The following is a 27,944-nucleotide window of genomic DNA, read 5'->3' on the forward strand; positions in this document are numbered from 1 at the left end:
AAAGGCTTTAATGTGTACCCAAAACTACAGTTCAAGTGGTGTGTGCCTATAAATCATAGTATTCAGAAACTACTGCAACTTTGAGGCAATTTTGGTATCCATGCCAGCCAAGGCTACTTTGTGTTATTCTGCCCCCTAAAATAAATAAAACATTGACTTACACTGAATGAAAAAATAAATTTATCCAAACATTCCAAGAAGAGATTTTAACCTCACAGGAGTTTTTAATAATGAAAAAAATAACAATTTGTACTATGAAATCAACATAATCTAGATAAATTAGGTAAGGATACTATATTACTTGCAAATGTACTAGATCAAATATGACCAAGTCAGAGTCAGCGGCATCTGAAATAGATACTGCTGTATTAGCAAACTGGGCTCATTCTAGGATTGCAAGTGTGGCTGTTTCCAGTGTCTTAGGGATTCCACCTAGTCAGGTTCCTAGTAGAGTAAGTAACATCACGTAGGGGTTTTGACAAATAGATTTCCAAGTTATCTAGGTACTTACCTCTACTCTTGTATATAAACAGATGTAATTTTTTTCTTCTACTTTGGGTTTTTCCTCACCAACTCACTCAGTTGCTCTGGGAAGATAGGCAATACTTACACAATTTTGTCAGATTTGAGCCTGGAAGTCAGTTTTGATCAGGCCAGCGTATAATAATGTTCATTTTGTTCCAACAATACTATATATCATTGTACATTGTTAAAATATACTTTTTTAGTGTTATTACTACAAAATGGCAAGCAACCTGCTTTATTAATTTGCCTATTTTCTCAAATGTCAGATCTGAATTGAAATACTATCCTCTAACGAGGAAAACACACATACTGCTACCGCTTACATTTTAACATAGCACGTTGGCTTCTTCGGTCTTGAAAGCTTCATTGCTTCTCTTCTCCAGGCACCTTTCCTAGCCCCAGTGTCTAGTGATAGTGGGCGTTTTATGCATGGATGAAAGAAGGTGCTGAATACAGAACTACAGCATGAATTTCCCCCATTATTCCAAGTGAAGTGGACAACATACCTTCCCCAGAATAAAAAGTACTTACCAGCAAGCTAACTAAAAATAATTTTCTCCAGATCTTGAACATAGTAGTAGAGCCAATATTATTTTGACACAAAATTCCAAAAGGAATGAATACGTAAAACCAAAGTTAAAAATTTCAATCTATTTTAAACTTTAATTTGTGCATTTGTGGTAACTTATGACTGCAAAACACCCTTTTCTTAGAATGACGTAAAGGCACAATTCATTTGGGTGCATAGGGTACCATTATAAAGTATCCGGTTTGCTTACAAAGTGCTTGAGCAGTCACATACACATACAGTAAAAGCAAAATCTATTTACACTTTTAAAATTTAAAATCTGGCTAATATATATATATATATATAAATTTAAACTACAGAAAAATTAGTGCTTTTTTCAGCATAATTGTGTGACTATGCCTTGACCTCTAAATTTTTTAGTGATTGACATCAATTAAAAAAATTTCTGTACACTGTGTATATAACTCTGTGTCAGTTTTTAATGCAAAAAGCCCATTTGAAACATTGCTTTCTGTGCATATTTCAGAACCAACAAAGGTATGCAGACTGTACCTCAAAAGTAGTTAGTGTTTTATTTTAATATTGTGTTAACACTGTTTAAAGTTAGACAATTAGGCTATTTTTTTCAATTGTTCTTTTCCAAGGTAATTAACAAGGTAAAGCAACTTAGAACAACATATTGTTCCTCTTTTTATAAAATTTTCTTCAAAAGGATCTTGAGAGAAAAAATCATAATGAATTTGGAAGGTAATATAAAATATCTCTGAACAATTTTAATTTTTCTCAGAGTACAATAAAAACATGCCAACGCATCTTAGCAAGGCTACTTTAAGCTCAACTCTTAATGTTTCAGTGTGCTTTTATGTTTCTCATTAGACTCAAATTTGGACAATTTTAAGAGATGAGCTCACTGTGATTGCGTGGTTAATTCAAGTGTGGTTAGTTACCAAACTTGCTATTCCTGAGGTATAATGGCCCTAACATGCTAAGCACAGGATCATCAATGATACTGAATTGAGGAAAAACAATGAAATGACAGGCTAAGAGAAAAAAAGTAAAAACAAACAAAAACCTGAAAAAATTCCAGCCAAGTGAAGGTCATGATTGTAAAAAGGCATACCATAAGAAAGATAAAAAGCCACAAACGGATCCTCTGAAGATATGTAGAGTATTTGATCAAATTGTTTGTGAGACTTTTGAGGTACAGCTTTAGTGTTATAATAACTTTTTATAAAATATAGACTGTTTTATCAAAAATATTTATACATTCTGTTATAATATATTGCTTTTGCCCTCAATAACTGCCAATATAAAATCTGGATCCAGTGGCCTAAAATGTACAAATGCACTTAATGTAAATGCTGGAGTTTGAGGTGTCTGCTTGGCCACTGTACAAAAGTGATGAAGTGGTGAAATTAAATAATATGCCTACAACACAGAATACATTACAACTTGTACATATACATGTTCACAGCATGTATACCATGATAATCTCTATGGTTTAACAAAGATAGAGTTCCCTTCTACAGCAGACACAAGAACAAGATGACTAGGTTGATAAAAGTGTAGAATGCATTATCGATAAAGGGTTAATCAGGCTCACTGACTTTGGAAGACCCGACTGAACATCCTCCAGGGTGTCTCGACTTTGGGAATGCATACAGTTAGCACAGTATCTTGGTTCCAGCTGATCAGAAGGCCTCACTCTTAATGGTAAGTAAATGCCGATGTTCCTATTGTTTGCAGCATTGTTTACTAAAGAAAAGCTCATTTGGCGGGTAGCTCTGCTGGAAAGCTATGAGGCTCTGCTGCATGGCTGGGGAAGTTAAGGCAATAAAGAGTGTTCTCCTGATAAATAATAGAAAATTTATAAAACTAGACATTAATACATTCTCGTTTTTTTTCTTTAAATCAAGCCACCAAAGGTGTACAAATTGCCACATTATTTCATATTATAGTGATTTCTTCAAAAACAAATTGTCTTTTTCAGACAGAATCACACTTTAAGTTAACAGTAATAGCTTCCAAAGCCCTATTTTTTCTTTTGTAGCACAGTTAAATGATTAATCTTCCTTTCATTTAAGGCAGGCCTAGGGCAAAGATGGGGACTATTAAAGAGTGGTTCTTTTTCTTTTTAAAAACAGAATATTGATGTAAAAGTATTTATTTGTAATGGATTTCCACGGCCAATGTTCATTCAACCTAAACTCCATGAAACAGCTTCCAGTGTTCAGATTTACGTTAAAAACATTGAGAAGGTATTAAAACAGTACTTAGCCACATCTTCATGTGCTTTAAAAACAACCTGGGAAGCTCCTGGTGGCACAGAAGGCAAATAAAGGGTGCTGTTCTCAAGAGGTCTTCTTGTCAGTCAGTTGCTTGGTTTCACAGTGTCCAGTAACTTAACACCAATCAGCAATGTAGTCAAAATCACGGAACATTTCTTGTTCCTCTTCCGAAAGTATCCTTGGTTCTCGAGGTGGAGTCAGAATAGGTGCTTCTGAGGTAAATTCATCATCAAAATTACTAACATCTTCCCGTCCTCGGATGGTAGGTACAAATGGTGGCTTTACTTTTTTGTCCATCAGAGCACTCCAGTCAGTTAGCTGGATCACACAATAGAAAACAACCAGCTTAGTTTCTTGTTGTAATCATTCAAGATTCATAAAGAACTTTGACCTTTTGCACTTACCCGGAAAAATGGGTGCTTCTTTACATCCTCTGCATCTTTCTCGCCAGCTCCCAGGCGCCTCTCAGGGTTTCTTCTCAGCAGCTAGCAGACAAAGCAGGAAGTTAAGACAGAACCAGTAGAGAACCAGTAGAACAGGTTTCATTGACAGTGACTTTCAACTTTCAGACTTAGATTTTTTTATTTTTTTAAGATTTGTCTAGAGCATTCGCCATCTATGAATTAAAAACAACTTCTAAAATTCAAATGGGAAATTTTCTTCAGTATAAAAGTTTAAGCTTAAATTTTTTTTAAAAAAAGAATTCTTGATCCTAATTTCTTACCCTTCTCATTATGGAAATAGCTTCTGTAGATAAGAACCTTGGATACCTTACTTCGTCATTTACAATACTGTCAAAAACTTCTTCTTCATCATCACCAGGAAAGGGAGACTAGAAGAAATATTTTCTTGTAAGACAAAAGTCCAAGATAATAATAATAATAATAATAATAATAATAATAATATAATAAAATAAAACAACATATATTCAAAGTACAACCAAAATTCAGGCAATGAAAACGAAATGAAACAAAAACAGGACCTGGAGATGTAGCTCAGTTAGAGTGCCTGCCTAACATGTATGAAGCCCTGGGTTCAATCTCTAGCACTACACAAAACCAGGAATGGTGGTACAAGCCTGTCTTCTCACCCAGCACTTGAAAGATAAAGGGAGGAGGATTAGCAGTTCAAGGCTAACCCCTACTACATAGTGAATATAAGTAGCTTGTGCTATTTCTGGGCTACATGAAACCATATTTTAAACAAACAAACTATATGAAGTTCTGATTGACAGCTGGGCATGCTGGCTTATATCTATCATCCAAGCATTTGGTAGACTTCAGTACTAAGACCACAGTTGATTTCAGGTCAGCATGGAATGGAGAGGATGTCCCAATTGGATCAAAACAACAAAAAACCTCAAACAAAGCAACAGAGTTTAGCCAAACTACACTTTCAACAATTAAAAACATAAAATAACCATTATCACTGAAGCTTCAATAATACTCTAAAATCATAATGCAGACCAATAGGTTTTAAGTTTAATTCCTTTCCTAATTACCTTCCTGTGGAGGCACTAAAGATAAATGGAATTGAAAGGCAACTATAATGGAATAGTAATGCCTTCTGGGTGTGTTTAAAACTCAACCATTTAGAAACCCTTTCAAAACTAGGAAGAAGGAACCTCCTCACTTGTTAAACCAGTGGCTTGAACAGAAGAAGGCAAAATCAGTAGCCTATTAATTCTGCAAGGTTTATAAAACTAATTTTTGCATGTTATTTCTAACATAGTATTTTTGGGGGAAGTGGTGGTAGGGTTTGAAACAGGTTCTCACTATGTAGCTCTGGCTGTCCTGGAACTTATTATGTATACCACACTGGCCTCAAACTCAGAAATCTGTCTGCCTCTGCTTCCTGAATGATGGAATTAAAGGCATGCGCCACTATTCCTGGTAGAAATGATAAGGATCAGAATTAAATCTTAGCCTTACTTAAATGTTACATTTAAAAATATGGCAACCAGAAACATTCTTTTCAAAACTGAAGAAGGGACAGAGTTTAGGTATGCCACAGCCTCCAGCAGTGGTATTCCTCACCTTAGAAAGATCATGTATATATTGAGGCTAAAACAATTTTATTCCATTCCAAATACCTAAAGCTGCTTTTCTAAACAGAGGTGGAAGATTCAATCTGGATCACATGTCTTAGGAAAATAAATGAGGCCAGATGGATTTGGTATCTGATCCTAAAGGGCGAAGTGTAGGTTTTAGATACAGGTTCTGAAAATGACGAGAAAAAAAAAAAAATCGCAACCCTACCTCACAGGTGCTGTATGACAAGTTATTAACCTCTTTGTGTCTACTAACATATCTGAAAGTGGCAGTAATACTAGTTTGGAGTTTATTAAATGTTGATGCAAAATAAAAAGAGCTAATAAGCCCACAGCTCTTTTAATGAGCCATTTCTTCCTCTTTTTTTTCCAGAGAATCTACTCTAATTTAACACACTGAAAGATCTGTTGTCCATTGGACAGGTCTGTTCATTATGGTTAAGTGTCAGTAAACAACACACAGACTAAAATTTCAGAGCCATCTAACACACAAGAAGGTATCCATTCATTCATCTAGTCACTAAATGTTTCATAACTTGGATATACAAGGAAAGTGGCTGGCAATGGGAAACTCCAGAATAACAAATCATTTCCAACAAGTTTGTATCTCTAGATAAATCCCTCTTAAGAAGGGTTTCAACTGTCTTGACAAAAAATATATTCATTTTGAATACCATTCCCATTATCATTCTTAGCAATTCATAAAACATACATTAGGTTCTTATCATTTTCACTTACTTCATAAGTTTCATAAATTATAAAAATTTCTGTATTAAACTCAAGTTATCCTCAGAAATTTACTTTGTTAATTAAGAAAATGGGTAAAGTGTCAACTGCTTCAATTCTGGTCTTTTTTTTTTTTAAACAAGGTTTGTAAAGTATTTTTAATTATGTGTACGTGTGTCTATGTGTGGGGATATGTGTACTTGTGTGCAGATACTTTGTAGAGTACAGAGGTGTCCAGTTCCCTAGAGCTGGAGTTATACATGGTTGTGAGCTCTCAGAATAGGGTGTTGGAAATTAAACTGGGGTCTCTGCAACAGTAATATGCAATCTCTGAACTGCTGAGCCATCTCTCCAACACTGGTGTTGTTTTTGAAAGTCATTTATTACCAATAAATGTACAGCTGGCTTTTCTTTTCCTTCTTCCTTTTTTTTAATACATTTTTTTTTTTAATTTACAATACTATTCAGTTCTACATAATAGCCACAGATTCCCTTGTTCTCTCCCTTGCTGCCCCCTCCTCTTCCCCCAGCCCACCCCCCATTCCCACCTCCTCCAGATCAAGGTCTCCCCTGAGGACTGGGATCGACCTGATAGACTCAGTCCAGGCAGGTCCAGTCCCCTCCTCCCAGATTGAGCCAAGCGTCCCTGCATAAGTCCCAGGTTTCAAACAGCTAACTCATGCAATGAGCCCAGGACCTGGTACCACTGCCTAGAGGGTCAAGGGAAAGAGAGCAGGAGATCCTAGCTGGATCAAGAAAAGAGAGGGAGAACAAGGAATAGGAGACCATGGTAAATGAAGACCACATGAGAAAAGGAAGAAACAAAGCGCTAAAGAGGTCCACAGAAATCCACAAAGATACCCCCACAAAAGACTGCTCGCAATGGTCGAGAGACAGCTGGGACTGACCTACTTTTTTTTTTTTTTTTTTAAGACAAGGTTTCTCTGTGTAACAGTCCTGGCTGTCCTGGAACTTACTCTGTAGACCAGACTGGCCTCGAACTCACAGAGATCTGCCTGTCTCTGCCTCCTGAGTGGTGGGATTAAAGGCATGTACCACTACCACTTGGCCAGCCAGCTTTTCTTTATAGATGGCAGATTTTTTTCTTTTTGTATTTTAATTCAATTACAAGGTGTTCTGCCATGTACATGATCTTCCTGCCTCTTCCCCCTAAGTGCTAAGATAACAGGTATGTACCACTACACCTGCCTGTTGGGTACATTTTTATTAGTCTCCTGCTGTTCTATTCCCTATGAAATAGCGATTATGTTAAAATCACAAAACATAACCACCTCAAAACACTTAACCTATTTGAAGACATTCATAATACAGTTCATCCACTGTATAAATAAAGTCTAAACTAGGCTAGTAAAGATACTGTAGAAGCACAGCTAACCCTTAGCATAAAACCGACTTTCTACTTATACAGGAGACACATGAAGGTGTCTTTATAAAAATGATGTGCTTTATCCTTCCAATCATCTTCCCTCTCTTCATCTACCTATTTCCTGCTGCTTACCTCTCCGACGAGCATTTCATATATAAGCACGCCAAGGCCCCACCAATCTACAGCCCTTGTGTACGATGTTTCTGTCAATACTTCCGGGGCAAGAAATTCAGGAGTACCACAAAATGTGCTTGTCCTATCTCCATACCCCATTCCTGGAGGTGATAAATTCAAGTATTTATTAGCAAAGAAAAAAACTGGCATGAAAATTAGAAGGTGTGTTTAGGAAAGAAAACTGACATTTCTGTACATGGTATCTAACTCAGACATACCAAGACTTTACAAATCTGTTTCACCCATCAAACTATTGACTCAGCAAACATCTACTAATACTAAGATACCCAAGAACTGTGTTTGTATACTATGGAAACAAAGTTAAGTAATAAAATAAAGCTATCAGTGTACAGAGGAGGAAGTACATATGAGTTATAACATTAAGTATAAAGAGAAGAATATCTTATTTAAAATATTGGTTACTATGTTCCATAGTCATCTCTAATTATTCCGAGGGAGAATGGATTATATTCACTTTATGGATGAGAAAATAGACACAATGAAATTAAAACAAGTTTTTCAAAGACACATAGAATGTAAGTGGCAAGTTAAGAGTCAAACCTAACCTAGCAGTGTTAAGTGCTTTCATCCATGATCTTTATACTTTCTAACGTGACCTTTCATTTGAATTGCCTCAGTTTGCTGCTTTATTTAATTCTAAATATATAGAAAATCTTGAGATATTTACATACTTCTTTCTTTCCAATTTAAAATATTAATAGTTCTAAGAAGCTGGCAAAGTCACTAGGTGCATGTATTTCATTTGGCACAGTCCCAATCAATAAGCCAGACCTTAGTACCATGTTAAAATAGTGGGAGAACATCAACCATACAGAGAAGCTGAGTCTCACACTGCAGTGTGTGGAAACAACCACTATTTGTATCTACAGAATAAAGTCTTGATGTGTTACTGGGCAATATAAGCAACCCACATTTTTTTTTTTTGGTTTTTCGAGACAGGGTTTCTCTGTGTAGCTTTGCGCCTTTCCTGGGACTCACTTGGTAGCCCAGGCTGGCCTTGAACTCACAGAGATCCGCCTGGCTCTGCCTCCCGAGTGCTGGGATTAAAGGCGTGCGCCACCACCGCCCGGCGCAACCCATATATTTTAATGGCATAAATTAAAAATTAAAATGTTTTTCATATGCAAATTTGAAAACTACCAAAGTACAAAGGAACAATAATCTATCAGAACAGGAATTTTAAAAGTCCAATTACCTTCTTTGCAAAGACCAAAATCTGCAATTTTCACAAAGCCTTCTGTATCTAGCAACAAATTGTCCAACTTCAAATCTCTGTTCAAGGTGGAAACATGAAAATAAATCAGTAAACCACATAGTACAAAACAAAATTTTTATTTTCAAGAGGAACCCAATTTTGTCTTCTGGGAACTTTTTATTCCAAGTTGTAGCATAGGATGCTCTCATTTTTCTTCCTTTTGTGTAGTAATAGAGTTTTTAAGTAATTTTTTGTTATATAGATGAGAATATATTTACAAAATGAACATTCTCTCTTTAAACGTTTATTTTAATTTTAAATACCTTTTATTCAAGTTTAAATTTTAGTGTAACGTTAGTCACAATTTGAAGTTTGTTTATATACATTATCAAAGAATTTAAGCTAACAGTATAAAGTATAAGTTTTAACATTTAAGAGTACAATTTAAAATAAAGAGAAAGCTAATCGATTACAAATTAAGCTAGTTTAAAATACTTTAAGTAAACAGAACCATGAGGAAATCTTTATCTTAAAAAACATTGTTACAAGTTTGAATAAACCACTGTTTATAGATTCCGTATTCTGACTGGCTTTCCCATAATGAGCTTGCTCTCTAGTACCATGCAGTGCAGAACTGTGCAGTAAGAGCATTACTACTCAGTGTGGCCAGGGACCAGATGCTGGCGACAAGCTGTTGTGCAGTTTGACAAGGAGCCAGTGCCAAGATATGAATGGGCTATACCACCAATATACTTTTTAGTTTGGATGATGGCAGTATTTATTTATTTATTTATTTATTTATTTATTTATTTATTTATTTATTTATTTTTGTGGAGATCAAACCTAGGGTGTCACATATTATAACCTCACTACCATCCCATGTTATTCAAGACATCCTAATTGAAGGAGCAGCATGGCAGTTTACATTCTGGCATAGCTGTGTTTTTCTCTCTCTGGGGCCAATTAGCTACAGAAGTTTTCTGTAGTAGATGGCTAAATGTAATCACTAGATGAATATTACTGGTGAACTGTGTCACCAGGGGCCAACTCATACTTTCACTGTTTTAATTACGAAATGAGCAGAGGGCCAAGAACCAAGAAGTCCATCACACAACTCTCATGCTAGTGATCTATCTTTCCAACTTGGGATAGAACTCACTTATCACATGTAGGAGAAAACTACAAAGTTTGTTAAGCATAAAATATCCTTGTTAATTATCCTGAATTCCAATTCACATGGAAGTTAGCTATTAGTAACAAGAAAAATGTACTTACCTATAAACAATTTTGTGCTCATGTAAATATTGCAACCCGAGAACTACACATGCTGCATAAAATCTGATGGAAAAATTAAATCAAATGTTTAATAAACTTCACTGCTCTTGAACCCTTTTATAGTTCAATGCATAACTGTAGTTAGTTAAGTCCTCAAATATTTATTTATTCACACTAAGTACAATGTATTGTGCTATTTGAGATGAATTTTAAAAAATGAGAGAATATGGTTATGCATTCATTTAGCCTGGTACTCACTGAGAATCTTCAGAGGACTTTTGATTTGGTTCTGTAGGAGGAATTACAATGTGCTATAAGGATGGAAGGACAGAGTGGCAAAGCAGAAGTTTTATAAGCAAATATAAAGGGGAAATGAATAGAACAGAGGCATGAAAGCTGCCAGTTTGACAACTCGTAAGGAATTTGTTGTGTGTTGTGGGTATTTGTACACTGTGTGATAATGTATTTGTTGTGATTGGTGTAATAAAACCTGAGCAGCCAATAGCTAAGCAGGAGGTATAGGTGGGATTTCTGGGGAGAGAGAGGAAGAAGAGATAAATCTAGCTATGCAGGAGATGTGGGCAGACACAGAGGAAATAGGAAGTACAAGATGGAGGAGAGGTAATGCCTCATGATCGATTGTAGATTAATATAAATGGGTTAATTTAAGTTATAAGAACTAGTTAGGAACAAGCTTAAACTATAAGCTGAGCTTTTATAATTAATAAGAAGTCTTGGTGTCATTATTTGGTAGCTGGCTGTCAGGACAGAAAAAGACTCATTACATTTGGTGCCCAGTGAACAGCATGTAAATCTACATAGGGCCTGAGAAAGCTTGTAAAAAAAAAAGTTCTGAGTAGCTCAGCGTTTGCAGCTTACACAGATGTGGCTCTTTTAAAAGGCCTTGCTCCCGAACACTTGAATGGGGTTTATGAGTAGCAGGCTGCACACTACTCAGTGGTGGGAGACTAGGTAGAAGTGCCTACCTACCAGATAGACTGGCTCCAGGCCCAGGCGGCAGGCATGAGGCTCCACTCTCACAGACCTGAAGTAGGTGGAGCCAGCTGCATGTGCTAAATGGAGCCATTCTGCGGAGGGCTAATATGCTGCTTAACAGTTTAAGGCTTGGCTCACACAGTCAGAGAAAGCTACAGGCGAGCAGTAAAGTGGTCAAGACCAAGAAACTATTTAAACAGATATAGTAAAAAATGGATATAGACAGTCATCGGGGGAAAAAAAGTGTAAAAATAAAGTAATATATTAAAAAAAAAAAAGCCACGTAAGGTTGGGAAATACACAGGGCATCTGAATCCTGTATGGTGCTTTGTTAACTTTAAATTTTTTAAAATGCTAGTGTACAAAAAACAATAGCTGCTGAGAGACAATGGATTATGAAAACTACCAAATTAAACTAGCCTATACATTTTAAAACTGTCTTTACTTCAGAATAAATGTCAAAAAATATACTGTGTTGGGAGAGGTTATGCCTTTGTTTCCACAAGAAACAAAAAGTTATGATTCTCTTCAAAATTATATATTAATAAAGATCAGATTTGATTAGGGGAGACCTCCTGAGGATCTTGGCTACAGACATGAGGAAAAAAGACAAAAAAGACGGGATATGCATGCTGATCCCTCTACGTGAAAAAAACCTCTGAGACTATAAATCTTGTTGGCTACAGAGGCCTCATGACTTATTATTACATGACATCCTTTCATATGGAATGAATAGACATTTACATTAGTTTGGTTATACAGTCCAAACTGACTTATAAAGTTGACAGATGTCTTTTACCTGCTCAAACATAAAACAAAAAAATCATCTTTAGCTGACTTGTATACACTGCACATCCCATACTTATGTTAATATAGATATATGTTATTTTTAAAAAGTTTATGTGTTTTTTTTTTTTTTTGGTTTTTCGAGACAGGGTTTCTCTGCGTAGTTTTGAGCCTTTCCTGGAGCTCACTTGGTAGACCAGGCTGGCCTCGAACTCACAGCGATCCGCCTGGCTCTGCCTCCCGAGTGCGTGTTTTTTTTGTTTTTTTTTTTTGTTTTTTTTTTTTTTAAAGACCAGACACCATTTATATATATATATGACAAGTAGCCCAGGTGATCCAGCCTCTCAGAATACCTGTTGCAGTTTCCTCAAAATTCTACATCCAAAACAACTTCAAAGTTGCTAGCTGAGGTGGTCCAGCCTCACAGACTATTTATTCAGCCAAGACTTCAGATAAGCTATACCCTTTCCCGTCACACAAAAACTAAATAAAAGATAATACAATTAGCTCTTCCGGGACTTGATCATTATCCCAATTTTCTAGGGTTCCCTAAAGATGTTGTCACTGCCAAACAACAAAAACCAGTCTAAAAAATATAACACCCACATACCCAAGAGTTGACGTGGGTGTTTTTTGTCATTCTGTGGATTCTCTCTGAAGGGGGGAGGGGGGAATATAGTATAGAAATGATAGGGTAAAAGAGTGGACTGTTGAGTCTCAACCACTAGTCCCAAATATTTTACATTGGTATGGAATTTTGTATATGAATACAAATGTAAGGTTATTTTTGTTATACTGTATATATGTTTCAACTCTTGTTTAAGGTATTGTACCTATGCAGCTCATTGAAAAATATAAAGTTCTAGTCCTTGAAAGCTATTTAGGATAATAAAAAAAATACAGGTTAGTAGTTAGTTATCTATGACAATCAAACTTGTAGTCATGTTAAGTATGTTTTCAAGGTCAGAGGTATAATTTAAATAGATAGATGGTCTTCAAACACTTTAAAGACCTACAAAATACAGCATTTAAAATGCTTTAATAACACAAGACTTCTTATAACAGTGAAACACATCTGCTCCTGTTAACATCAATTTACTTCAAAATGGGACGCTGGACATTGGAAAACCTCATTATGGAGTTTGTTTTCAATGTGGCAAAGCTAGCTATTTCGGCAAGAAACTGCCCTTCCTCGACTGCTGAGAGTATGCTGTCCAAATTGGACAAGCAGGACACACAAAAAGGTGACTGCTGAAATTGCCTAAGGCAAGGTCAGACAGACCTTCAAATTTCCTGCTTAACAGAAGAGTCTATTAGATATTCTAGGCCTATAGACTGAAGATGGATGCCCCAATGTTGCAGAGGAAACTTGGGTGATTGTCCAGATAGCCAGCTGTCTCTGTCGTTTTTATCAATTTGAAAGTTGTTTGCTTTGCACTTGTATAAAACTTTAAATTCATCAAGATAAGGTAGATATTAGAGTATTTTCTCTGAATATGCCAATACAAATACAAATGGACTGGACATTGTGAATGTAATTCTTACATGATAATTTTTCTTACTGTATGTAGTTTTACTACTACATAAGAGTTAAAATCTTGCCACTTTATTTAGAAAAAAAGTGGGAAATGTTGTGGGGTATTTTTACACTGTGTGAAGGTGCATTTGCTGTGATTGGTGTAATAAAAAGCTGAATGGCCAATATCTAGGCAGGATTTCCAGGGAGAGAAATCTAGGCATGCAGGAAGTGAGGGGAGACACAGAGAGGAAACAGGAGGTACAAAATGGAAGAGAGGGAAGGCCATGTGATAGAACATAGATTAACATAAATAGGTTAAATAAATGTATTTCATAAGAAATCTTGGTGTCATTATTTGGGAGCTGGCTGACAGGACAGAAAAATACTTATTACAGTTGTGGATAAAAGCACAGGATGGGAGTCTATGGGGAGCATAGAAGGATATGAAGCTGAAAGGACCTGAGAAGAATCATGAATGTCATATAACAGATATTGTAACTTGCTCTTATAATGATAGGAGATCAGGTCATTTTAGTGGGGGAGAACACTTATATTAGGGACATTGTAAGTACTGGAATAGAAGTATGTAGTGAAGAGAGAAAACAAACAAATAAGACTTTTTACAATGGAACAGAAGAAAGATTATGAGGAATTCCAGTACAGTGCTAGCAAAGAAAATTAAGTTATTCAAGGTGAGATAATAGTAAAGAACAGAAATAAATAGGTAACAAAGAAATAAAGTATTGTCAAGAAAATGTTTGGTTTTAGATGTGTGGATTTAGGATTGTTTGTGGGACAGGAAACAGAGCCTAGCATGGATACATAGCTTTGGGTTCCAGGAAAAACTGAGCCTAGCTGGAATATCAACTCTTAAGGCATAGCAAAATCCTGACTCATAATAGGTTTGCTGAGTGAGGGTGAGAATAAATAAATCAATGAATTTACAAATGCAAATCTAGAGATATCTAGGAAAACTAGGTTCTTAATTATATAAAAGTATAATTATCTTCTCTATAAAATATGCATTATTACCTACCCCTTTACCAAAGTATAATATTCTACTCAGCAATTTATTCCTATCACTCCAGCTCAACTGCTATCCACAGAAATAATTATATTTTTTATGTGAAGTCAATACATTAGTACTACATACATATAGGTATTATACTCAGGTTTAAAGTTTACTCATCTTTATAAAAATGGGGTGTAATTTAGAAGAATTTTTAAGTGCAACTACTTACAAGTCAGTTCAATCTTATATAACAGGTTAAAGCATTTGTGTGCAGCTTGGTAAACTTAATACACTAATCAGATAGTTTTGTCAAGCTTTTTTTTTTCGTAGTTGCAAAACAGTATTGCAACAATTAAAAAAGTTCCTCCTTTTCTGTTTTTTTTTTTTTAACAGATTATACTGATTACATTTAACTTACAAAACAAATGGGAAAACACAGACTAAGTCTGGTATACTCAGGTATTTTGTTACTTGCATTTCTTCAAGTCTCTATTTTACAAAAGCAGAAAATGAAGTTCAGACAAAGGAACTCCTTTGTTTAGAGCCACACACTGGAAAACAGCACAGCTACAAATATTCAACTGCTTTCATTGCAGTCTCAGGTGGTACAGATCCCCACTGCCATATGTGCCAGGCTCTCTTCCAGCTGTCACATTACTCAACAGGATAGAGGAACTGCTTCTCTGTTAATAAGGGAGTAAATGATCAACAATTCTTAAGTTTTTTTTTTTTTAAATCAAAACCAAACAAAACAAGAAATAATTCCCATGTATAGTAAATATCTGCTTAACATATTTTTATGCTTTATGTTTGTTTGAATCCAGGTACTATCTATGTAGTTCAGGTTGACCTAAATTCAGGATCCTCCTGGTACCATCTCCTGAATGGAGGGTCTACTTTGCACTACCACCTTAAAAAATGTTAAAACACCTACAGGGATCCTTCTCTATCTTCTGCCTTCTATGGGCACTGCATGAATGTAGTACACAGACATCAATGCAGACACTCACTCATTCACACATAAAATAGAAATAAGGAAAATTTTTTAAGTTTTAAACATTCAGAAAATGAATTATTAGTGACTTTCTACTACTCGGCCTGCTTTTAAAATACTTTACTATACATCAGAATTAATTCTTGTTTTCCTATCTGAAAACTGAAAGCTGTTGACACTATCACTGTCTATGTAAACACACCTCTAACAGTTACACAGAAAATCAAAGGTGTGAAAGTGGAATTAGTACATGAATGTCAGCTGATGTTTCATCAGAAAATAGACTTAAGATAATTCAAAAGTAAAATCAATAAAATTACTTATTGGATTTTTTTAGTCAAATGATTTGGGAAAATTCTGAAGAGAGCTGAGTGGATTTGCTAATTGTATGGATGTTACAGGGGAGGGAAAAAGAGGACCAAGAATGGCACTCTGCATTGTGGCTTGAATACCACAGAAGGTAATATTGCTATTTATTAAGATGAGGAAGACTGGAAAAGTAGCAGGCCTGGGAAATGGTAGAAAATTAGGCAGGAAAACAACTTGAGATGCTTAATGAGATTTTTATGGGCCTTACAAATGGAAAAGCTGGTGCTGAGCAGGTCACTATTAATAGCTGGGCCATTAGGGAAGAGATTGGGACTAGGGATATAAACTTGGTGAGTCTCGTATGATACAGCTAATAGGAGTACTTTCCTTGGTTTACACTATGTAAAAGCTGTAAAATTAGAACAATAAATAATACACTGTATATGGCCTATAATCTAAAATGCTTACTAATCTTGATGTTTATGTAGTTGATTAAGATAACTTTTTTTTTGGGGGGGGGGGTTCGAGACAGGGTTTCTCCATGTAGCTTTGTGCCTTTCCTGGAACTCACTTGGTAGCCCAGGCTGGCCTCGAACTCACAGAGATCCGCCTGCCTCTGCCTCCCGAGTGCTGGGATTAAAGGCGTGTGCCACCACTGCCTGGCTAAGCTAACTTTTAATACACAATTTTGTTGAACTACAAAAATGGTTTATCCTGAAGTCTCTTTTCCATCTCTTTCCCTGGAGGCAATAAGAATATAAGTTGAACATCCCTAATCCCCAAATCTGAAATATGAAAGGCTCTAATACAACATTCGGAAAGTTTCAGAGTTGGGTTTAGTAGTACACACCTACAATCCTAAAACTTGGGAAGATGATGGAGGATGGTTCTGGCTTTTAAGGCCAGCCTAGGATACATACAACTTTTAAGATTAGCTTGGGTAACATGGGGAGACCTTATGTAGGAAAAAAGAAAAAAAAAAAGGTATAGAACTTGGAGAATTTTGTGATTAAGGATTCGGAATATTTGGCAAAATTTCAAAATCGGAAGCATTTTGTGTAATGGACAATCAACCTATACCAGCTTTTTTTTTCCTAAGCATTCTTGAGAAATATGATACAGACTTACCCTATAAAACACACATATAAATATTTTAAACAAATAAGAGATACCAACATTCTTATACTTTAAATATATATATATATTTATTTACACACACACACACACACACACACACACACACACACACACATATATATACACACACATACACATATTGTACTTGCAGTATAATTTACCTTTAAAGTTAGGATTCTAGGATGTCATTCTGTAGGGGAAAAGCTAAAATAAAAAACGATCTAAATGTAACCTAAGTTGAATCAAGTATGAAATAATGGTAATTCATGAAATTTTTATCATGGACAACAGAGTATATAAACACAAAAAGTATTAAGCAAAAAGTAAGAAACTCTATTTCATACAGGGTCATTAGGGAAGAACCAAGGTGTAAAAATCACAGAGAATGAGGCAGATGTCTAAGGCATACTCACACAGCTCTGGGTTCAGAGAAGACATCGGTATGGATGTGCATCATCAGATCCCCACCCGCAGCATACTCCATCACAAAGCAAACATGCTCTTTTGTTTGAAAACATGCAAAAAGGTTCACCAAAAAGGGGTGCCTGACACTATTCACAGTCTCAAAAATTCTTTTTTCACACATCAGACTGTAAGAGAAAAATACCAAAATTTGAAAAAAATTTCAAACTTATGAATTTAAAAATCATAAAAATGTATTTTGCAATATTATGAGAAATGTTCTACTTGATATATAATGGCAACTGAAAACATATTAATGAGTAGGAGAACATAAAGATTATAGTTCGCATGATAATAACAGCTTGGCACAAATGGGGCTAGTAATTATAGTTAATTTACATAGAGAGACCCAATAAGTAAATAAAGTTTGTGAACATGGTAATTCCAAGGACAGCATTTATAATTCATTAGCTTCAGTATTCAAATTTTTATCAAAAAATATGAAGCTGAGAGACATAGATAGGCTGATAAAAATTTAATCTAAAAGACTGACAAGAAAGTAAAGAGAATTCTACACGTTTCAAAAGGGAATTCTTTGAAAACAATGTGATCTTCTGTGATATCATACAAATGTTTGTAGTAATCCCCACAAGAACAAGACAAGTTCTTGAAAGGAATGTGGCAAAATTCCTTGAATGTGGAACATTTATGTTCCCTAAACAGCAAAAGCAAAAGAATTCTCCCTTCTCCTGAAAATATTTAGCAAAACTCAGTGAAAGATAATTATATCAAGTATTATTGATATCAAGTATTAATACCTGACAAACTGATGTCAAGTATTAATATATTATTATTCAAATGAAGCTTGAATTAACTTTTTTTAGTATCTGATCAAAATACGGACCAATAGATAAACCTGATTAAGAAATAATATATATTTCTAATACTAAGTAAGCTTCATTTCTGTTTCTATTGCAACTTAGAATAAAAAATATTTCTTAAAGCTCTGTTTAATGCTTTTATTTTTAAATTAAGAAGGACAAAGCCAGTGAGATAGCTGAGTGAGTAATTAGCTACTTGAGTTCAATATCTGCAACACACAAAGTTGGATGGTAGGAAAGAACACCATGAACTTGTTCTTTGAACTTCATGGGCACCATACATGATTATGATCATCATTATCCTAAAATATTTTTAAATGCTTAGATTTCGATTTTTGTTGTCCCAAACAACACTGTGGCATTCCAAATGTCAAGGTAAATTACTGATATTATTATTATTTAATTAAAAAAAATGATAAAGTTGCCAGGCATGGTGGCACATGTTTTTAATCACAGCACTCAGGACTCAAAGGCAGCCAGGTCTCTGCGAGCTTGAGGACAGCCTGGTCTACATAGTGAGTTGATCCAGGACAGCTAGGGCTATGCAGAGAGACCTGTCTCAAAAAAACAATCAACAAACCAACTAACCAACTATCCAAACAAAAAACCCCAAACCACCCTTCACAAAAGATAGAATATTTTATATGAGAGTATCCAAATTATATTATGAGTGACTTGAAAATTTAAATAAGCCTGGTAGCCATTAAGAATCGTATTTGTTACAAAAGTATTTTAAATTCTGTGTTTTTGCTCTACTAGGACAAGAGCAAAAATACCAGTTTACATTTAAATACTGAAAATAAATGCAGTTTCTGATAACATTTGAGCTCCTTACAGATTCACATTCTAAATAACTAGATACTGATTTCACACATTCTAATTATTTGACAGTCTCATGTGATTTACACTGGCCTCAAACTCATGATCCACTTGCCTTAGCCTTCAGAGTGCAAGCAGTACAGGTGTGCATTATCAGGCCGAGATCTTGTTTTAAATTTTTACATACTTAGAAAGCTACACTAATACTCCTAAGCTTTACTTTGATGTTTACATAAAGCATAGGCATAAAAATCCATAGGAAAAAAATTTAAGTTAATACCTTTGATTTTGTCCTACTTAAATTTATTGAAAAATGTGTTAAAAAATTTTTTTTTAATTTTACAATACCATTCAGTTCTACATATCAGCCACGGATTCCCCTATTCTCCCCCCTCCCACCCCCTTCCCTTACCCCTAACCTACCCCCCATTCCCATTTCCTCCAGGGCAAATCCTCCCCCGAGGACTGCGATCAACCTGGTAGACTCAGTCCAGGCAGGTCCAGTCCCTTCCTCCCAGACTGAGCCAAGTGTCCCTGCATAAGCTCCAGGTTTCAAACAGCCAACTCATGCAATGAGCACAGGACTTGGTCCCACTGCCTAGTTGCCTCCCAAACTGATCAAGCCATTCAACTGTCTCACCTATTCAGAGGGCCTGATCCAGCTGGGGGCCCCTCAGCCTTTGGTTCATAGTTCATGTGTTTCTATTCATTTGGCTATTTTTTTTTTCAATAATTGAGTAGAACCGAAATTTATTATAAGCCACAGTCGTCCTAGGGACCTCCATACTATATATATAGCCTCTATGGTTCTATGGGCTGTGGTCTGATTGTTCTTTATTTTATATCTAGAATCCACTTATGAGTGAGTACATACCATGACTGTCTTTCTGGGTTTGGGTTACCTCACTCAGGATGATTTTTTCCTACTTTGATGTTTACATAAAGCACAGGCATAAAAATCCATAGGAAAAAAATTTAAGTTAATACCTTTGATTTTTCCTACTTAAATTTATTGAAAAATGTGTTAAAATTCTTTTAAATAAGATATTCTAAAAACATCTGCTTTATTAAAACAAACTGCATTTTTTGAGTTAATGTAGGTGAAATATTTAGATGAGGTAAGACAAAGCTTATCTAAGATATAATTTGGGCTCAAACAAATTATAAACATGAGGTATATTTATGTGTGACTTAGTAATCCATTATGGGTGAATTTATGGTGGATCACGAGTACTCTACTTGATGGATGTCATATTGGATATGACCTGACCATGTGAGAGGTAGTGTGGTGGTTTGAATGAAAATAGCCCCCAAATTTGCACTATAAGGAGGTATGGCTTTGTTGGAGTAGGTGTGGCCCTGCTGGAGGAAGTGTGCAACTGTGGAGGTGGGCTTTGAGGTCTCATATATGCTCAAGTGACACCCAGTCTCAGACCACTTCCTACTGCCTGCATGTCAAGATACAAAATTCTAAGCTTCCTCTCTAGCACCATGTCTGCTTGCCTTCCTCCATGTCCCACCACAATGATAATGGACTGAACCTCTGAACTGTAAACCACCCAATTATATGTTTTCCTTTATAAAAGTTGCCATGGTCATGGTGTCTCTTCACAGCAATAGAAACCCTAAGACAGGCAGAAAAGACATCCTGACAATATTGAAGATAAGAATTAGAGAGAGGAAGAAGCTTCTTTAACAATTGAAATTAACACAATGATTTTAGTCTTAAGCATTTTACAGGATCCAAGAAAACTAATAATCTTTAAACTGTTTCAATGTTGTCTAAATTGCATACTCCCCTTAAAACTTTTTACAATAATTCAAACTTTAATATTTGTAACTACATTTATGTATTTATTTTATGTGTTGAGTATGTGTGCTGCTACATACAGATGACACTGAATACATGTAGTGGTCAGATAACAATCTGTAAGAGTTAGTTGTCAGGTGTGCTTTTATACACTAAGCCATCTTGACAGCCCCTCAAACTTTAAATTCTGTATCCTTCATTTTCTAGAACAGTATAAATCCAATTTCTACTTTAAAAAAGGTGGGGCCCTAAATATATCAGTATATAATGATATCCTTCTAATAAATTGCTATTGTCTGTAACATTTATTTGTAGGTAAAATTTATCCAGCCTTCTTTACTAACAATGCTTTTATATTGTTGCCTTAAGTAACGTGAGCGAATGGGCTTGGCCATGGGTGGTGCTGGAGGTGCTAGCTTTGACCAAGCCATTGAGATGGAATGAGCCATTGAGGTGGAACGGGGCAACTTTGGCGGAGCTGGAGGCCATGCACCTGGAGTAGCCAGGAAGGCCTGCCAGACACCTGTGAGAAATCTCCCATTTGATTTTACATGGAAGATGCTAAAGGACAAATTCAACGAACTTGGCCATGTGCTGCACGCCGACATCAAGATGGAGAACGGAAAATCCGAGGGGGTGTGGTATGGTTAAGTTGGAGTCTCCAGAGGTGGCTGAGAGAGCCTGCCGGATGATGAATGGCATGAACCTGAGTGGCCGAGAGATTGATGTTCGAATAGATAGAAAGGCTTAAGCAGTTGCCTTTTTTAAACATTAGTATCAGACCTCTGAATTTGTATTTTTCCTTGTTAACCATTTTAATTTGATGGCTGGATGTATAAAAATGTTTAAAAACTTCAGTTGCTTTTTGGGGTAATCTGAATTAATATTTTAATGATTGGGGTTCCATTTGACTGTTTGCATTGAGATTGCAATGTGCGCAATTTTTTTGTAGTTGTGGCATCTTGTTGACATCAAATATGACTTTGATAATAAATACCAGTTCCTGAAAAAAAAAAAAAAAATGGGTGGTGGTAGTGGCGGCGGCGGTGGCGCACGCCTTTAATCCCAGCACACGGGAGCTAGGCGAATCTCTGTGAGTTCGAGGCCAGCCTGGTCTACAGAGCGAGTTCCAGGACAGGCACCAAAACGACACAGAGAAATCCTGTCTGGGGGGGGAGGGGGCGGGACGGGGACAGGGACGGATGGACCGTAACGATGGCTACCACACAGAGAATCTGGATTATGTTCTCTTTGATATTCATAACTGAAGAAAAACATTTGACTGCAAAAGCTGTTGAGTTATGCCAAAATGTATATTTTAAAGGTACCCTGACTTCAAAATTTGGATGTAAGGATATGTTGCTTTGGAAAGGAGGCTCTGCTTTTGCTTCCTCAGAAAGCCAGAGGCTATGGATTTGTTCCAGATTAAGATACATCAGGTTTGACCAGCCAAGACCCCTGAAAGGTCTCAGATGACACCATGGCCCAGATGATCCAACATCCAGAACAGTTTCAAGGCAACTGGCTCAGACGATACACCCTCACAGATTACTCCATAATCCTAAAATTTTCTTTGTGTTCTCATAAGATACAGCGCCCCCCTCCAGCAGGAAGTAGTAAGACAAGCTATACCCAAATTCCCAATATACCAAGCTGGCTTTGGAGATGTGTAAAAGTTAAAACCTTCCTCTTTAAAAAAAAAAAAAAAAAGAAGAAGAAGAAGAAAAGGGAAAGTGCTGTGGGATGGTCTGTATGTCAAATTGCTCTGATTGGTCAATAAATAAAACACTCATTGGCCAGTGGCCAGGCAGGAAGTATAGGCAGGACTAACAGAGAGGAGAACAGAGAAAACAAGAAGGCGGAGGGAGACGCTGCCAGCCGCAGCCATGACAAGCAGCATGTGAAGATGCCGGTAGGCCACGAGCAACGTGGCAAGGTATAGATTTATGGAAATGGATTAATTTGAGATATAAGAATAGTTAGCAAGAAGTCTGCCACAGCCATACAGTTTGTAAGCAATATAAGTCTCTGTGTTTACTTGGTTGTGTCTAAGCGACTGTGGGACTGGCGGGTGACAGAGATTTGTCCTGACTGTGGGCAAGGCAGGAAAACTCTACTTACAGTAACCAGTTTTGTTCAGAGTTCAGCAGTTATTAAAAAGTATGAAAGAATAATGTTCACATCAGTTATTAAAATATATAAAAGAAATAAATGAACATCTTAGCCAGTAGAAAACCAAACCATTAATAAAACTCAGGTTTGGCTTTCTGCACCACACACACACACCCCACCCCTCCACCCCCCACATTGAAGCCACTTCTGTTTCAGTGTTGTTACAATTATTATGAATTGATAAAAACCCTGAGTGAGTGGTTACAACACTGCACGCGGTGGGAGAGATGAACTGAATGTTCAGAACAGTGGTAGGAAACCCAAATAATGAGACTGGGTGTGCTGTTACATTGGTTTTCAATGATAACATATTAATTTAAAGAAACTGACTTGAAATTTACTGTAACCTAGGTAAAGTGGCACACTTCAAAGTAAAATAATATAAAAACAATATAGCCCAGACTACAGAACCAATTTAGAGACTCATGATCAAGGGAAGCGGGGTGGGGCACAACTGAATATTGGGCACACACCTGTAATCTCAGCAACTGGAACTGCAAGCTGCAGGCCAGCCTGGGCCACATAGAGACTTTATTTCTCCCAAAATAACAATGAAAGAGTAACATAGAGTTAAAAAGAACTTGATGGAATTATTAAAAGGGCAAACTACAAGGTAAACATAAAGAATTCTGCTTACGTATAACTAGTTTGAGTTATTTCCTAGTCATATTTACAAGTAATATATGTCATTTAAGAATATACTGCTCTATTTTTTTTAACTGATTCATTTTCTTGAGGTAATGGCTTAGGATTTGGCTTTGGCTCTAGCCTCTGATCTATACTTTTTTATCTGTGGTGATATTAAGATAATTCTGGACTGTTACACAGAGAAACTCTGTCTCAAAAAAAACAAAAAAACAAACAAACAAACAAACAAACAAACAAAAAAACCCAAAAAAACCCAAAAGGATTATTCTGATTGAATTATTTAGAGAGCATCTTTCTACAAAGTTGTGGTTCAAGGTAATGACAATGTAGCAAAAAGCTATATAAGCTACCAGGATAACACAGTAGTAAAGGTTAGAGATACCTTATCTAAAGTGCTCAAGGCCAGAACTGTTTTTCATCATAGGTAATAAGATACAGTACAGCAATGGGCCCCAGGTCTAAATACAAAATTAATTTATGTTTCATATGTACCTTATATCCACAATCTAAAAGTAATTTTACAACAATATTTTAAATAACTGTGTATGAAACATTTGTGAACATTGAGTGATAGATTTTGGCATCACATCTTCAGTCAAAAAGTTTAGAATTTGTGCACTTCAGGTTTTAGATTTTTAGATTATAGATGTTCAATCTATAACTAGTTTCTTATTATTTTAGGAACAAATAAATTTAAGACAAGGTCTCACTACGTAGCATGGACTAGCCTAGAACTCTCAACATAGAGGAGGGTGGCCTCAAATCCCCAGAGATGTACCTGCCTATGCCACCTGAGTGCTGGGATTACAGCCAGTGCCATCATGCCTGGCTTGAGTTCAACATTATTAACATTACAAACCTGGAATAAAACCAACTGTTCAAGGAAATAAAAACATTTGAAACTTCTGATATTTCAAGTTCAAAGAGAAGGAATAAAAGACCATCCCTCACTTACCTGTTCTGTAACATAAATACACTTCTATGTATTTAAAATGGTTGACTATTTTATAAGCTCCATAAATTCCATTTTTTTGGTAGTTTGGCTATCAAAGACGTATCTTTTTTTATATGATTTGGTAAGAATGAGAAAAAGTAGGGGGGAAAAAGGGTAAAAGTCAAATAGGCAAATTCCAATTTATTTTAAATGTCGATTTTTAAACAAGGGTCTAAATTTTAAATTCTTTTGGAGGGATCTAAGTCAGGATCTCAGCGTGTAGCCCAGGCCGGCCCTGAATCACAACAATCTTTCTGCTTCAGTCTCCTGACTACTGGGATTAAATGTGTGCACCTATGCCCAGCAACCTATTTTAATTCTAAGAACTACTTATATGAAGAAATAAAAAATATTGCAAGCATTAATTTAACTAGAAAGGCAAATGTAGTTAAATACAGATATACATATATGTCACATATGTAGAAATGTACATGGCTAGGTCTAGTGTGCAGGCTTGTAAACCCAGATATCTGGGAGCTGGGGGCAAGAGGGCCACAAGTTCAAAACCTGTTTGAGCTACATGTTTCAAAAAAGCAAACAGAGGGCTGGGTAATGTAATTCAGTGGTAGAGTCCTTATCTATTATGCACAAGGCTCTGGGTTCAATCCCTAATCATAAAAATAGAGAATTAAAGCAAAACAAAAAGCCAAAACTAACTATCTATATGTGGGAGTTGGCAACCAAACCTGGTCCTCTAAAAAAGCAGCAATTGCTCTTCATAGATGACCTATCTGTTCGGTCTCTGCAAGGACTACTTTCTATTAAGATACTTAGTAGTGTAAGAAAAACACTACTAAATATCATATGAAAGCCTTTCTGATAAACATGTCATTTTTATAAAATATTTCCACATATATGCGTTGTGTATGTGTCATATTAAGATATATTCTTGAATTTTAATCTTTTATTCCTAAAGTCCTTTCATTGTAATAACCATATAAAGATGTATCCATGGCATTTACCATTATTAAACTCTTTGAAAGCTAAGGCACTATACTAAAAATTATGAATTAAAAAACACAAGCGGGTAACTGAAGAAATGGCTTGGCAGTTAAGCACACTGGTTTTCTTCTAAAGGACTCAGGTTCAATTTTTGTTACCCACATGACCGCTCACAATTGTCTGTAACTCAAATCCCACATGGTCCAACTGAATGCACATAGTGCACAGACATACATGCAGGCAAAACACTCACACATATAAATGATCTCAACATGTATACTGTATCCCACTGCATGTGTGTACATATACAGAATAAATAAGTATAATTTTAAAAAATATGTAGAAGGGAAAATTCATAAAGGTGTATTTCAAAAGTGATGGTATTAACCATTGAGTTACTTGCGGATTATCAGGAAATGACATTTTACCTGTTTCAGAGGCTAAAACGCAATTAGTTTTACTAAGTCACAAATAAGTAACAGTTCCATGCTAATACTTTATTAGCATCTCAACTTATAAAAATGTAATGGAATTAGTTTAAAACATTCCACTGTCTTTACTTGGTATCCACAAACCCAGCATAAGGGAGAGAAGTGACTGGAAAGAAAAGCAACATTTAATTATGTCTGCCTTTTGCCATATAGATAAATTTAAGTTCATCAAATATTTCTAGGAATTCAGATTTATTGCTGTCCACTCTTAATCTCTCACCTCAAAGAAAAACTTCTATTTTAAAAAACTGACCTGTCTACTTCGTCTCGAGCGACAATGTCTCCTTTCTTTAAGGCTTTTATAGCAAACATTTCATTTGTGTGTTTATATTCAGCCAACAGCACCTGAAATAAGATTAAAATAATTCATTTCCATTTAAATTACTAATCTTGTATGTATTCCTAAAGTGCTGATAGATTACCTTTCCAAAATGTCCTCTCCCCAAGACAGCACAGCACCTGAAGTCTTGTAGATTGAACTGAAACCTCTGTTGAGATCTAAAAGAGTAATAAACAAAAATAAGGCAACTACAGGACCAAGTGGACAGCAGCATCATATCACACCTACTTGCTCCTCACCTTTTCTCCTCAAGCTCTTGAACACTCCAACAACTTCGACCTGAGTCAGGAATGTCAAGCTCATATTCAGATTTGGATTTTGGACGAATGTTATTTCTGTCATTCTCAATATCGAAAACAGTTTCTGAACCCTGTAAAATATCAAGTGCTCAATAAACTAGAGGACCTCCAGTAAAAAAATTATTTGATAATCATAAAGTTGGAGAAACAATTCCAAAAGCTTTAGAGAAACAATTTCAGATTTGGTTACTTGTTCTTATAGAAAAAAACAAAAACAAAAACAAAAACAAAACCACAAAAAGAGCAACACATTATCATCTTCTTCTCATTTATGCAGCCCATTGCATTCCTTTGGGCCTGTGAGAATACAGAGGCTAATGACAACAGTGTTCCAACAGGAAGAAAGGGGCTATCTCCCATCAACTTCATCTCCTTGAGAAAATTGAATCATGAAAAAACAAAAACAAAACAAAAGCCCAAAAACCAAAACAACAATTAAAAAACCAAAACACAAACTCATAGCTCATACTGGTAATTTTAACTGAAATGTACACTTTAGTCATTACTATGCTTTTACTGTAAGAAGGAATTGTATTAAGGAAGGGTTAGAATGCCTTGCCTGTCCAGGTATATCCAAAACTCTCATTTCGGAAGATTCATCTATCTCTCCAAGGGAAGAATCGCGTGGTGGGGCTGGAGGAGGTTCAGGTTCAAGATCAAAGTCCAATTTGGTTACTGTAGAATCACTTACAGAAGACAAAACAATTTACCAAAACAGCAATCAATGTCTTTATTTTTAAGTAGCTGCAAAACGAAAGCAAACTAATTTCTTTTAAATAAGGAGTGCAGTAGTTTCTCAATTTTACTCGGAAAGACTGGGACTGAGTAAGATATACTTAAGCCTTCTATGACATATACCTGGCTGGAGGTGCAAGTTCAGGGATGTGTGCATCAACCACCGGTACTGTAGTAGACACAGGAGTCTGAGGGCTGAATGTGCCAGAATGATTTACTGTGGGAATAGCTCGTCTCACTAGCCTTCCCCAAGTGGCAATATTAATATTCATTTGAGGAGCTCTGAGAAATGTTTTGCCTGTAGATATAGTGAATAATGAAAGCAGGATAAGTAATTTCTTTATATATTACCAAAAGCCATAAAAAATTAAAAATTCCATATTCATCAGTTTATAATTTATGAACAAATAAAATATGTAACTTAAAAAATAGTTCTCTAGTTCTTAATTATTTTGTATTTTTATTAAAACTAGTGTAAATAACACAAT

General features: G+C 35.9%; 1 protein-coding gene across 7 annotated transcripts in view; it reads right to left on the minus strand.

The window, feature by feature from the left end:
- Window positions 1–1,161: 1,161 nt before the first annotated feature.
- The window catches only part of Pkn2 (protein kinase N2), a 114,964-nt gene continuing 88,181 nt past the window's right edge, over window positions 1,162–27,944 (minus strand). For 5 of the 7 annotated variants that reach the window (XM_028893756.2, XM_028893755.2, XM_028893754.2 and 2 more), the window contains 12 exons: window positions 27,580–27,754; window positions 27,281–27,407; window positions 26,662–26,792; window positions 26,505–26,580; window positions 26,336–26,427; window positions 17,337–17,513; window positions 10,171–10,233; window positions 8,896–8,972; window positions 7,638–7,780; window positions 4,067–4,174; window positions 3,747–3,827; window positions 3,457–3,660 (listed from right to left, as the gene is read on the minus strand). In XM_028893756.2, coding sequence (XP_028749589.1) covers window positions 3,457–3,660; window positions 3,747–3,827; window positions 4,067–4,174; window positions 7,638–7,780; window positions 8,896–8,972; window positions 10,171–10,233; window positions 17,337–17,513; window positions 26,336–26,427; window positions 26,505–26,580; window positions 26,662–26,792; window positions 27,281–27,407; window positions 27,580–27,754 — 1,454 coding nt within the window. Of the gene's footprint in view, window positions 3,661–3,746; window positions 3,828–4,066; window positions 4,175–7,637; window positions 7,781–8,895; window positions 8,973–10,170; window positions 10,234–17,336; window positions 17,514–26,335; window positions 26,428–26,504; window positions 26,581–26,661; window positions 26,793–27,280; window positions 27,408–27,579; window positions 27,755–27,944 lie in introns of all 7 variants that reach the window. The other 2 variants (XM_028893753.2, XM_028893757.2) reach the window with 2 other exon arrangements.

Source organism: Peromyscus leucopus, chromosome 6, assembly GCF_004664715.2.
Source record: "Peromyscus leucopus breed LL Stock chromosome 6, UCI_PerLeu_2.1, whole genome shotgun sequence".
Lineage (NCBI taxonomy): Eukaryota > Metazoa > Chordata > Mammalia > Rodentia > Cricetidae > Peromyscus > Peromyscus leucopus.